Here is a 13,958-nt window from a genome sequence, read left to right as displayed (position 1 = left end):
CAAAGGACCTGGCCAGCACCATTTCTCATCCCTGCCCCTCAGCATAATCATGTTCCACCTGTAGGAACCAGCACAGTGCACACATTGGCTGCCTAACTTGCTTTTACACTAAGCTGCTGGTTGGGACTGCCTGCACTCTGGTGGGACTGCCTTTCTCAGTCACACTTACCTCAGTCCCAGTGTGGGATGCCCCTCACCTAGAAGACCAGCACAAACCCTGCCCAAACCATTCTCTGACCAGAGTTCTGTAGGGACTCATGTCTCATGGAAGTGGTGTCAGGTCTTATTTTACAAGCAGACCAAAGCACACCTATTAAAACTTGCCACATTCAGGCCAGGGGCCAAACACTGCCCACAACAGGCAAGGAGAGCCTCTGCAGCTGACTGGCCTGAAGGATAGAGCATCCAAACACAACAGCAGAGTGTACACAGCACACTCTGGGGATACTCCCTGAAGCTCCAGGCTCTGGGAACTACATCACCTTTTCTTCATAAGGCCATTATTTTTTTAAAAAATATTTTATTTATTTATTTGAGAGAGAGTGAGCATGAAAGAAGGCAAGAGCGAGAGAGAGAGAGCACAAGCGGGGGGGGAGAGCAGAGGGAGAGGGACAAGCAGACTCCCTGCTGAGTGGGGGGGGGGCAACATGGGGCCCCATTGCAGGACCCTGGGATCATGACCTGAGCTGAAGGCAGATGCTTAACCAACTGAGCCACTCAGGCACCCCACAAGGCCTTATTTTCAGGAGCAGGACATAACTGGCTTTTCTAACACAGAGAAGCCGGCAGAGACTTAGACAAAATGAGAAGACAGGAATTTATCTCAAATGAAAGAACAAGATAAGGCCACAGCCATAGATCTAAGCAAAACATGCCTGATTTAAATCAATGATCATAAGGATACTCACTGGACTTGAGAAAAGAGTGGACATTAGTGAGACCTTTAACACAGAGATAGGGACTAACATAGCAGAGATGAAGGGCTCAATAAACACTTGATGGAATAAACAGCAGGATGGAAGAAGCAGAGGAACGAATTAGTGACCTAGAAGACAAAGTAATAGAAAGCAATGAAGCTCAACAAAAGAGAAAGAAGAACCATGCAAACAAGAATAGACTTAGAGAACTCAGTGACTCCATCAAACATAATTACGTTCATATTATAGGAGTTCCCAAAGAGAGAGAAAACTTGAAGAAACAATAGCTGGAAACTGCCCTAATCTGGGGAAGGAAACAGATATCCAGATCCAGGAGGCAAGGGGACCCCCCCAAAATTAAGAAAAGCGGGTGCCTGGGTGGCTCAGAAGATTATGACTGCCTTCAGCTCAGGTCATGATCCTGGAGTCCCGGGATCAAGGCCTGCATCGGGCTCCCTGCTCAGCAGGGAGTCTGCTTCTCCCTCTGACCCTCCCCCCTCTCATGCTCTCTCTATCTGATTCTCTCTCTCAAATAAATAAATAAATAAAATCTTTAAAAAAAACATTAAGAAAAGCAGATCCACACCAAGACATCTTGTCATTAAAATGGCAAAATATAGAGATAAAGAAAAAATATTAAAAGATGCAAGACAAAAAGAGGACAATTACATACAAAGGAAACTCCATAAGGCCATCAGCAGATTTTTCAGCAGAAACTTTCCAAGCCAGAAAGGAGTGGCAAGATATATTCAAAGTGCTGAGTGGGAAAAATCTGTAGCCAAGAAATACTCTATCCAGTAAGGCTAACATTCAAAATAGAAGGAAGAAATAAAGAGATTTGCAGACAAACAGTAATTAAATGAGTTCATGACCACTAAACCAGCCCTGCAAGAAATACTAAAGGGGACTCTGTGAGTGGAAGAGAAAAACCAAAAGTGACAGTACGAAAGAAGGAATCACAAAAGCAGTTAAAATGAGTATTTCTATAAAATACTATAAAATTCAAGGAACTCACAAAATAAAAGGATGTAAAATATGATACCATATACTTACAACATGGGGAGGACAGAAGTAAAGAATGGGTTCAAACTTGAATGACCCATCAACTTAATATAGACTGCTATATGCAGAAGAGGTTATATACAAACCTAATGGTAACCACAAGTCAAAAACCACTAATAAATATGCAAAGAATAAAGAGAAGGAAATCTAAATATATCATTAAAGAAAACTAGCAAACCATGAAAGAAAGATAAGAAAGCATCAGAGAAAATCTCCAGAAACAACAAAACCAGCAATAAAATGGCAATAAATAGATATTTATCAATAATTACTTTGAATGTAAATGGACTAAACACTCCAATCAAAAGACACAGGGTGACAGAATGGATAAAACAAGACGACCCATCTATATGCCACCTACAGAGACTTACTTTATTTATTTATTTTAAAAGATTTATTTATTTGAGAGAGAGAGAGAGAGAATGAGTGCAAGCAGGGGAGGGGCAAAGGGAGAGGGGGAAAGAATCTCAAGCAGGCTCTCCGCAGAGTGCGGAGCCCGACATGGGGCTAGATCTCACAACCCTGAGACCATGACCTGAGCTGAAATCAAGAGTCGACGCATAACCAACTAAGCCACCCAGGCATCCCTCCAGAGATTCATTTTAGATCTAAAGACACCTGCAGATTGAAAGTGAAGGGGTGGAGAAACATTTATCATGCAAATGGGTGTCAAAAGAAAACCAGAGTAGCAATACTTATATCAGACAAACTAGACTTTAAAACAAAGACTGTAACAAGAGACAAAGAAGGGCACTATATAATAATAAAGGGGATAATCCAACAAGAAGATATAACAACTGTTGAGGTTGAAGGCTTATTATTGGTAACAAATTATCCTTTGTGAATAAACTTCTCTATAACATTAATAAAAGTGTCTTGATTAGTGTGGCTTTCATATATATATATGTATGCATATATATTTTTTATGATTTTATTTATTTGAGAGAGAGAGAGAGGAGAGAACACATGAGCTAGGGGGAGGAGCAGAAGGAGAGGGAGAAGCATACTCCCCACTGAACAGGAAGCCCGACTCGGGGCTCGATCCCAGGACCCTGGGAACATGACCTGAGCTGAAGGCAGATGCTTAACCGACTGAGCCACCCAGGTGCCCCAGCTTTCATGTATATTAATGTGGAAGGATGCTCTAAGACTGGCTGCAACAGAAGCAATAACAGAAAGAGGGTTCTGAAAAGGAAAAGAGGAGAGAATGAGGAATAAGCCCAGGAAAGTATGGAGAGTTGATTAGAAAGCCTGACAGAGAAGGCCCTCATATGAGGGAGGGGATAGAACTCACACATATCAAGGCCTGAACCCAGAGCGAAAGGGAAGAAGGGGAAACAGTTACCATAAATCACAGTGTCATTATGTAAGGGAGACTAAGAGGGTATGAGGGATTTAAATAAAAAAGTCTAGTCTCCTTCATCGTTGGCACATTCTTCAGTACAACAGTTTACTTTGTTTCCTCCTATTTTGCTTACTACTAGTGATTTTCATGCCTGTCTACCCTACAAGATAACCAAGTACTGGAGAGCAGAAACCATGTCTTATGCATCACTGCAACTCATTCAATGCCTAGTACAGAGTTTTACACAAAGGAGACACTCAGCAACTTTGTTGAAATACAATTTTCTACCCGGTGGTTAATGTAACTTTACATTTATAAGTAACCATGTTCCTTCAAATCTTCAAACTCCATAGTTGCCTTATATTACTAGTTTAAACAGTGAAGATAAACAAGTATTAATAAAGAATGGTAATTCTAAAGTATTATAATAATTCAGTTTCTCAGAAGCAGAGGTTTTCCAGGACTAGGAGAAAAGGAGCAGCCACCCAAAACTGGAAAGAAACACGGGAAGAAGCAAGAAGAGGTTGTGCTGAGAGGGGAGGAGGAAGGAATGCTAAGTTGTCTGAAAGAACAAGAAAATGAAGGGAGGAAATAAAAGCAAGACATTATCTCTGGCCATTCTAAAATTCTGCTGTGCTGGAGGCATCTGCTGTAATAAGCACATTCATATCTTTCCCAGGCCAAATTTGGATTCAGCCCACTGTTGATGCCTGTCTTCACTCTCAAATGTTTTTCTGCTAATTTATTTTTAAGCTTAGTATTTTATTTTACAGCAAAAAAAAAAAAAGATGAAAAAAGACCCTTCATCACCACCCCCTGCCATTTCTGCCAAAAATGTAATCCTTTGAGACCTGTTGTAGGAATGCAATGTATCCAGATCATGAAGTTTAAGAAAAACAAAATTATTTTCCTATTTTGTAGATTTTTAAGAACCTCTCTTGTCATTTACCAATGGGGGGAAAAAGAACTGATGAAATATCTATTTTTTATATTATTATAAGATTTTTCTTCCAATAACAATCTTAATAACATGAATGTGGGATCATCTGGATTCCATTGGTTAGAATTATCTATAAGCTGTCATATCTATAGTAAGACAAGTAGGGTCCATATTAATGACTAAAGGGCAAAACCATTTAGTTATTCAAATAACTTCTAAATCAACAGAGAAGTACAAAATGCATCTGGTGTGATTCTGAGTACTTGGTATGTTTTCTATTAGAAATATGTGGAAGTTAGAGATTTGTATACAATGATATGGGACAATTATTTGTTAACTGTAACATCCAATTAATCAGCATTTTCTGACTTTGTCCACTCTAAGCCAAAGCTTAATGAAGTATCCTTACTGGATATATGGATAACACTGGTTGGAGAAATGAGGGGACGGGAGTGATGTCAATTCAGTACCTCTAAGCAAAAAGATGAAAAGCCCCCAGAATTATGCTGTATAAATTGGGACTCACTTGGGGAATCTTACTATAGTTAAATAATATGAACTTTAGAGTCAGAACTGAGTTTGAGTCCTGGCTCTGCTACTTACTAAGTGGTAGAGATTCCTTCATCTTAAAATGGAAATATTAATTGATTTGGATTAGGTGCTGCAAGTCAAATATAGCATCTTGTACTAGGTGGTAAGAATTAGCTGTCTTTATTACTGCTATCACTTTCCTCTGGACTTTTGTTCTTTATCATGTTCTATTTGATACATAGGCTTATAAAAGAAATACCAGGTTTGACACGAAAGATGCAGTTAACAGGTTTTAGTTTGCTCATTTTGGGGGTCTGGGATTGGGAGGAGAAATACTTCTAGTATGGTGGCAGGAAGGTCATCACTCAGGAGGTGGCTCAGGAAATTCTGTGATTCTCTGCGCTTTAATGCTCACTTCTGTTTCTCTGATTAGGTAAAAGCTAGGTTTACACAAATGACTTTTTTCAGGTAGTAATCAACAGATTTTCCTATCACACCACGCTGAATACATCTACCTGCCTTTGGCTTTTATATTTTGCAGTGGAAAAATACCTAGATCTCAAATTTATTTATAATCAGATAAGTGTATGTTCATTTACACAGTATAAGTAAAAGTTACAATTTAGCAATAGAAAAATTAAAGAACCATAAAATTAGGTTCTACATCTCACATTTTTTCCTGATATATTTATTAAAAGAGAATTAGTTTAATTATACATTACATCTTGAATTAGATACAATTTGAAACAATACAAAAGGTGATTTAAGCACTCTGGGTATGGAGAAATCTTAATTAATAATTAACAGTCCTAAAGAAATCTTCTAACAAAATGGGCAAACTTCAAATATATTTTACTCAGTGTGAGAAGCCAGACATAAAGGAACATATATTTTATGATTCCATTTATATGAAATGTCCAGAAAAGGCAAATTTACAGGGACAGAAAGTATATTTGTGGTTGCCTGGGAATGAGAAGTGCCTGCAAATGGGCATGAGGTTTCTTTTTGGAGTGATGGAAATGTTCTAAGATTGGATAGTGTGATAGTTGTGCAAATCTGTAAATATACTAAAAATTGCTAAAATGTACACTTAAAATGAGTGAATTTTATGGTATATAAATTATACCTCAACAAACCTGTTAATAAGAATGGATCCTCTGTGTGTCTGGATACTAGAGAAGATTTTTTTTTACATGTTTAATGAAATGAGAATTTTAAAGAGGAAATAAATCCACTTCTATTGAGAATGAGAGGCTGAATGATGTCTTATGAAGTAAGACCTATCCTGAACAATAAATCATCCACAAAGTGCCACCTGGGTATGGGGGATCTTTGGAATCTGGGAAGGGAATGCATCACTTCAGGGTGCTTGAATTTAAGATAAATAGGGTATTTCTATTTCTTCCCAGGGTAAATATGAACTACAATGAGTACCAGGGGAGAAAGCTTCAGTTGTTCAGGGCATCATTTTGAGCATCAGTAACCAGTGCGCCTCAAAGAAGTAAAAGAAGGGATCTGTCATATTTTGATAGATTCTAGGATACTCTCTAGATTACCTGGGTGATTAAGAACTACAACAAGGTGACTCTAAGAGATATGGATCATGGAGGAAAGGGCATTACACAATGGCTCATGATGAAGGGACCCATGGCCTTCACTGTTACCCAAGGGTATCCTATTTTGGTTCTATTTCTGCTCATTGGGTTTTAGCTTACTCTTTAATTCTTTTTATTCCAAAAAAGTGACATTTACACAAGAACCCCTGCTTTAAACTTTGAGCATATATTTCAGTTCTTAATTTAACAAACATGATTTTTGAATAAAAAGGACCTAAGCAAACAAAGGGTAACCCAATGTTATTCAGTAACTGTGAAATGTTCCTCTATCAGTAGCTGATTAATGAATATGAAAGGCCATTACAGTATGTTTCTTCAGGGTAAGGACCATGTGCTATTCACCTGCAACTCTGCAACAAACGTAAGCACAGGGCTTGCCATTCCTAATAACTGTTTGCTCAACTAAGAATTAAAGCATCATATAAATGATAAGCATAGTATAAATGTAAATGATTACATCGTTTTCCACCATTAAACTAATCCTTAACAATTTTTAAAAAACATTTTATTTGAGAGAGAGAGGATGAGTGGAGGGTAGGGGCAGAGGGAGAAGCACAAACAGACTCCCTGCTGAGCAGTAAGCCTGATTAGGGGCTCGATCCCAGGACGCTGGAATCAGGACTGGAGCCAAAGGCAGATGCTTAACCAACTGAGCCACCCAGGTGCCCCAGTAATCCTTAACAATTTAAACCTGGCTGTTAAAACACCACCTTCAAGAAAGGCTTCATAAGTTAAAGCATGAGTTACATATAACTCATTAAAAGTAGAGAAAAGTGAGAGAACTGTAAGGGAAAAAAATCCCTCAAATTTGTGGTGGTTGTGGCATAAAAAATTCCCAAGAATCTAAGATATATAATGTTACAAATGAAACATCTTGGGATATTTTTACACAAAGGAAAATGGTAAAAGATGAACAGCACATTTCATCTGCGTCAATGAAATATTCTGCGCTTATGCTTATGGTAAATCCAGACACACACACACAGGTATATCTTTTCATTAAGAAAATATATATGCAGTCATTAAAAATAATTAGGCATTAGTGTTATATACCTAATTGGGTATATGGAAAGATCTCCAAGACATACAACTAAGTGAACAAAACAAGGTGAGAAAACAGTGTGAATGGTTTGATTAGTTTAAAAAAGTAGTTTTATCTGTATTTTATCCGCTGGCAATAACGAGTGACTTTTTTTTCCCAAGAAGTCAACTGTCAGAGGATATGGGTAGAGGTGGGAAAGAAAACTTTTGTTTTGCATTTCATATGTTTCTGTAGTATTTGAATTTTCTAACCACACACATATATTTTATTTAAGGAAATGTCCATCCAGTTGATACAACTGTGGAACAGTTTGATTTCTTGTTTATTATTTATGGTATCAGAAAGACTAATATAAGCTCCTAGTGGCCATGTCAGTGTTTCACTCATGTGGCTGTCCATGATGTTGCCTGGCATAGTAACTTTGTATATTGAGATGTTCAATAAACTTTTGATCCATTGAAAAAAAAGACTAATAAATAATATTAAAAATATTTTCAAATAAGTTAAAATAAGACAAACAGCTGAGTCCATTCCCTGAAGCATGCTGAGCAAGGCCCAGGAGTTTATACTGGCTGAACACTATGAGCATGGCTCATTTGCAATCTGTGGCCAGGATAATACAATTTGCATCTACAGAATTTTCCTGAATTATACACCAGAAATAATTTCCCATAAATTAGGAATTTAGAAAGTATCTAAGAATTGGTATGATCCACCCTTACCTCTCACTCTCCCTAACCCCACTGTGTCAGTTACCAATGCAATGTCTCTTTCCTCCAAACTGACCTTTCTTTGCCCTGTTTTGTGCTACTGGAGCTGGACATGTAAACGCTTCTCCTTTCGCGGCTGGCACAATACTGTTTTGTCAGTATAAAGTGCTGAAGAGACACAGCAGTAGAAACTGGTTTCTTTTCCTGGTTCTGGTGTGCTCCTATGGCATGCACCTGCTAGACGTGGACACCCCAAAGTGCTTGCCATTTATGGAGTTTCAGTGGTACTCCAGACGGTGGCTTCCTATCAAGTTTCACTGGCTCTCGACTGAGGGGGATTCCCAGCAAGTTTTGCCAGAACTCCAGGAGGTAGTTTCCTGCTTGCCAGCTCTGGTCTGTGGCACCTCAGTGAATTTCTATGCCATCCAGTGGCCAAATCAACACTGCTCCAGCAAGGTCTGAATCACAAGTCTTGTTGGGGAGGAGCCCTCTTCCAAGTTTGTTCCTTTCTTGGGGACTCTGCCTAAGCCCAAAGGTAGTAGCTGCTCTCTGTTTCTGATATTCCTCTATTCTTCAGAATTATCTTTACTTCTTAGCAGTTAATCCCCTGTTACTACTTAATAACTTATTAAATTTTTCCTGCTCATATTACTGGCGTGGTTTCTGGCTCCTAATTCATGCCCGAACCAAATCAAATCAAACCAAGCCAACAAGAATAAATTAAATTCATAAACCCACCCCTAAAACATAAGTTTGAATTATTGTTTGATAACACAGAGAAACAGTATGGCACTTAGCCCAACTTATTAACTTCATAAAAACTCCCACAAAACTAAAACCAGTATGATGGTTTTGCACTGTGTAAACTAAGCTAAGCTAGGACAACATTTCCCAGAATTTTCTTTCCTCTCTGATTCAAGGGTTTGGGTTGGCCAGAAGAGAAATTTCTCTGAGATTTGGACAAAAATGAAGCAGCAGTCATTACACTCTGAAGGCAATATAGGATGCACTGATACAGCTCATACGCTTTGTCACTGCCCTGCTGGCTCATGTCGATACGGGGAAGGGACTGAGCTCGCAGTTCCTCCAGTTCCTGCCACATCTCCTTCAGCTTCTCCTAGCCCAGGGCCAGGTGCAAGTGTGGCTTGCAGTGCTATGGCTAACAGTGCTGCTTCTTTTGCGGGCCATTTGCATTACTGAGGTTAGAATAAGTAAGAGATATACACAGATTCCAGTTTGTCCTTGTTCTTCATGGTGTCATGACCGACAGAGACTTCAGGCCCACAAGTAGAGCCTTCCATAAACTTTCCCCCCAGTTTCTATAACAATATAAGGGCTGGTCCCTTATAATAAGTTATTTAATTATATCATTCATGGTGCTTCTGCTATCATAATCAAACCCTCACTAATATACACTGTAAAATGGTTAAATGATTCTCCTTAAAAAAAAAAATCATAAGCAATGGGTCACTCAAGCAATTGAGTTTCTATTGTCAATTCTTATTTTCCCTGTGTTTCTTATTTATTTCTACATAATATTTAAGTTTAAAAAATATTTTAGATGTTGAAAGTGGGAAAGATTTAAAATGCCATTTTCTTTAACAAATGCCAGGTGAGGGCTTATATGAAGGCTAGTTAGACAGTGGACTAAGTTTTCTAGCTGCTCTGAGATATACAGACAAATTTCTTAGGTGCCCTAGGATCCAGGACAGCCTGGCCAATTTTTGTAAGTGTTCTCCATGCTAGCAGGGGAATGAGATGAAGGGATCAGGGAGTTCAGAGAAGGTTAGTATGTATGCACTGAAGGAAAAATGGAGTAGGCCTGAAGCTAGGGTTAAGCTGGGGAGGGAAGACCAAAAGATGATGCTCAAGCTCCAGTTAGTTGTCATTAGTTTCTAAACCTAAAATTCATTTGTTTGACATTTCTGAAATTTGTCCTGTTTCCTGAGCATGGTCAGTATGACTTGCCAGTTCTTAGAAGTGTGAATGTCATAAATTCCACTTTCTGTTTTAAAAGAGGGAGGGAGGATAAATAGGAAGAAAGAGGGATATGCAGTGACTTAGCAGAGAAAGAGCTTCTGATTATGGAGAACCTTTGGGTTAAGACCTTTAACTGTGGACAGACTGTTTGAAGTAAAGTTAAAAAAAAAACAACTGGCCTTATCAATAAATATTTATGAGACAATATCCTAGCCTCATGGAATTTATTTTCTGTGGTAGGGGAAGATATGCAAATGTAAACAAATGAATATGTAATTTTGGGTGTTACAAAATGCTATAAAGAAAAATAAAACAAAAAAAGAAAAAGAAGGGATGGGATGGGTGGGGTTCTATCTTAGGAGATGATTTAATATTATATATTAAATTTTCTACACACAGTACAATTGGCTCTTGAAAATGCGGGGGTTAGGGGCACTGACCCCCTGTGCAGTCAATAATCTGTATATAACTGTTACTCCCCCACAACTTAGCTATTCATACCTTAGAGTTGACTGGAATCCTTACTGATAACATGAACAGTTGATTAACATATATTTTGTATGTTATATGTATCATATACTATATTTTCACAATAAACCAGAGAAAAATGCTATTGAGAAAATCATAAGAGAAAATACATTTGCAGTACAGTACTGGAAAAAAGCCACAAATAAGTGGACCTGTACAGTTCAAATCTGTGTTGTTCAAGGGTCAACTGTATGCAATAAATATTATAATAAACATAACCATAGATATATCTTATATATACAAGGAGAAAAGATTCATGTATTTCCATGATAGATCAAACTGCATATATTTATATAAATCATAATAAGCTTATGTATAGACCAATGAAACTTACCCTGTAGAAAGCACTGGTCAAAGGGAGCAATGCTGCAGCAATGTTATATTCTTCTAAACTTGAACAATCCTTAAACAAAACAAAGAGAAATGAGCATAATTAGGACATTTACCAGAAAGCACAAAAATATGGAAGCAAAAATCTAGGATACACTGTTTAGTGTCTTATGGGGTTTTTACTCTTATTCCAAATTGTCGCTAATTCTTAAGTAAATTTGAAAAAATAACTGCCCTTGAAGCACGTTCATTTTAGAAATGAGATAAAAATACATTTCAGAAAGACTTTTTTTAAAGTTTTTATTTAAATTCCAGTTAGTTAACATACAGTGCAATATTAATTTCAGGTGTACAATGTAGTGATTCACCACTTCTATACAATGCCAGGTGCTCATTACAGCAAGTGCACTCCTTAATCCCCATCACCTATTTCACCCATCTCACCACCTACCTCCCCTCTGGTAACCATTCATTTGTTCTCTAAAGTTAAGTAAGAGTCTGTTTCTTGGTTTCTCTCCCTCTCTCTTTTCCTTTGTTTGTTTGCTTATTTTGTTTCTTCAATTCCACATGAATGAACTCATATGGTATCTGTTTTTCTCTGACTGACTTATTTCACTTAGCATAATACTGTCTAGCTCCATCCATGTTATTGCAAATGGCAAGATTTCATTCTTTTTTATGGCTGAGTAATATTCCAATGCATGTGTGCATGCATGTGTATGTATGTACACACACATACACACACCCCACTTGTTCTTTATCCATTCATCAGTCAATGGACACGGGTTCCTTCCATAATTTGGTTATTAAAAATAATGCTGCTATAAACATCGGGTGCATGTATCCCTTTGAATTAGTATTTTTGTATTCTTTGGATAAATACCTAAGTAGTGCAATTGCTGGATCACAGGGTAGTTCTATTTTTAACTTTCTGAGGAAGCTCCATACTGTTTTCCAGAGTGGTTGCACCAGTTTGCATTCCCACCAACAGTGCAAGAGGGTTCCCCTTTCTCCACATCCTTGCCAGCACCTGTTATTTTTGGGTTTTATATTTTAGCCCTTCTGACTGGTGTGAAGTGATTCTCATTGTAGTTTTAATTTGTATTTCCCTGATGATAAGTGATGTTGAGCATCTTTTCATGTGGCTGTTGCCCAGCTGTATGTATTCTCTGGAAAAATGTCTGTTCATGTCTTCTGACCATTTTTTAATTGGTTTATTCATTTTCTAGGGGTCGAGTTTCACAAGTTCTTTATATACTGTGGATACTTACCTTTTATCAGATATTCATTTGCAACTATCTTCTCCCATTCTGAAGGTTGCCTTTTAGTTTTGTTGTTTCCTTCGCTGTGCAGAAGTGTTTTATTTTGATGAAGTCCCTCCCAATAGTTTATTTTTGCTTTTGTTTCCCTTGCCTCCAGGGACATAACTAGGAAGAAGTTGCTACAGCCAACGTCAAAAAGGTTACTGCCTCTGCTGTCCCCTAGGACTTTTATGGTTTCAAGTCTCATATTTAGGTCTTTAATCCATTTTGAATTTATTTTTGTGTATGGTGTAAGAGAGTGGTCCAGTTTCATTCTTCTGCATGTCACTGTCCAGTTTTCCCAACACCATTTGTTGAAAAGACTCTTTTTCCCATTGGATATTCTTTCCTGCTTTGTGGAAGATTAACTGACCACATATAGTTGTGGGTTCATTTATGGGTTTTCTATTCTGTTCTATTCATCTAGGTGGCTATTTTTGTGCCAGTACCATACTGTCCTGATGACTATAGCTTTGTAATATAGCTTGAAGTTCAAAATTGTGATGCCTCCAGCTTTACTTTTTTTCTTTTCTTTTCTTCTTTAAGGCTGCTTTGGCTACTTGGGGTCTTCTGTGGTTCCATACAAATTTTAGGATTGTTTATTCTAGCTCTGCGAAAAATGCTGATGGTATTTTACAGGGATTGCAATTAAATGTGTAGATTGCTTTGGGTAGCATAGACACTTTAACAATATTTGTTCTTCCAATCCATGAGCATGGACTGTCTTTCCATTTCTTTGTGTTCTCTTCAATTTGTTTCATCAGTGCTCTATAGTCTTCAGAGTACTGATCTTTCACCTCTTTGGTTAGGTTTATTCCTATGTATCTTATTGTTTTTGGTGCAATTGTAAATGGGATTGATTCCTTAATTTCTTTTTCTGCTGCTTCATTATTGGTGTATAGAAATGCAACAGATTTCTGTACAATTGATTTTGTATCCTGTGACTTTACTGAATTTGTGTATCAGTTCTAGCAGTTTTTTTGGTGGAGTCTTTTGGGTTTTCTATATAGAGTATCATGTCATCTGCAAATAGTGAAAGTTTTACTTCTTCCTTATCAGTGTGGATGCCTTTTATTTCTTTTTGTTGTCTGATTGCTGTGGCTAGGACTTCCAGTACTATGTTAAATAACAGTGGTGAGAGTGGACATCCCTCTCTTGTTCCTGACCATACAGGAAAAGTGATCAGTTTTTCCCACTGAGGATGATATGAACTGTGGGTTTTTCATATGTCCTTCATTACATCGAGGTATTTTCCCCCTAAACCTACTTTGTTGAGGGTTTTTATCATGAATGGATGATGGATGTTGTACTTTGTCAAATGCTTTTTCTCCATCTATTGAAATGATCATATGGTTCTTATCCCTTCTTTTATTAATGTGGTGTATCACATTGATTTGCGAATATTGAACTGCCCTCACAACACAGGAATAAATCCCACTTGATCATGGTGAATGATTTCTTTAATGTATTGCTGGATTCGGTTTGCTAATATTTTACTGAGAATTTTTGCATCCAAGTTCATCAGGGATTGGCTTGTAGTTCTCTTTTTTAGTGGAGTATATATCTGGTTTTGGTATCAGGGTAATGCTGGCTTCATAGAATGAATTTGGAAGTTTTCCTTCCTTTTCTATGTTTTGAAATAGTTTGAGCAGAATA

General features: G+C 37.7%; 1 protein-coding gene across 4 annotated transcripts in view; it reads right to left on the bottom strand.

The window, feature by feature from the left end:
- SBF2 (SET binding factor 2) overlaps nucleotides 1–13,958 on the bottom strand; it is a 454,330-nt gene that overhangs the window by 92,836 nt on the left and 347,536 nt on the right. For all 4 annotated transcript variants that reach the window (XM_078058407.1, XM_078058408.1, XM_078058411.1 and 1 more), the window contains exon 17: nucleotides 11,006–11,074. In XM_078058407.1, coding sequence (XP_077914533.1) covers nucleotides 11,006–11,074 — 69 coding nt within the window. The remainder of the gene's footprint in view (nucleotides 1–11,005; nucleotides 11,075–13,958) is intronic.

Source organism: Halichoerus grypus, chromosome 11 (assembly GCF_964656455.1).
Source record: "Halichoerus grypus chromosome 11, mHalGry1.hap1.1, whole genome shotgun sequence".
Classification (NCBI taxonomy): Eukaryota; Metazoa; Chordata; class Mammalia; order Carnivora; family Phocidae; genus Halichoerus; species Halichoerus grypus.
The sequence above is the reverse complement of the archived record's forward strand: the minus strand, read 5'-3'. Positions and strand labels throughout refer to the sequence as shown.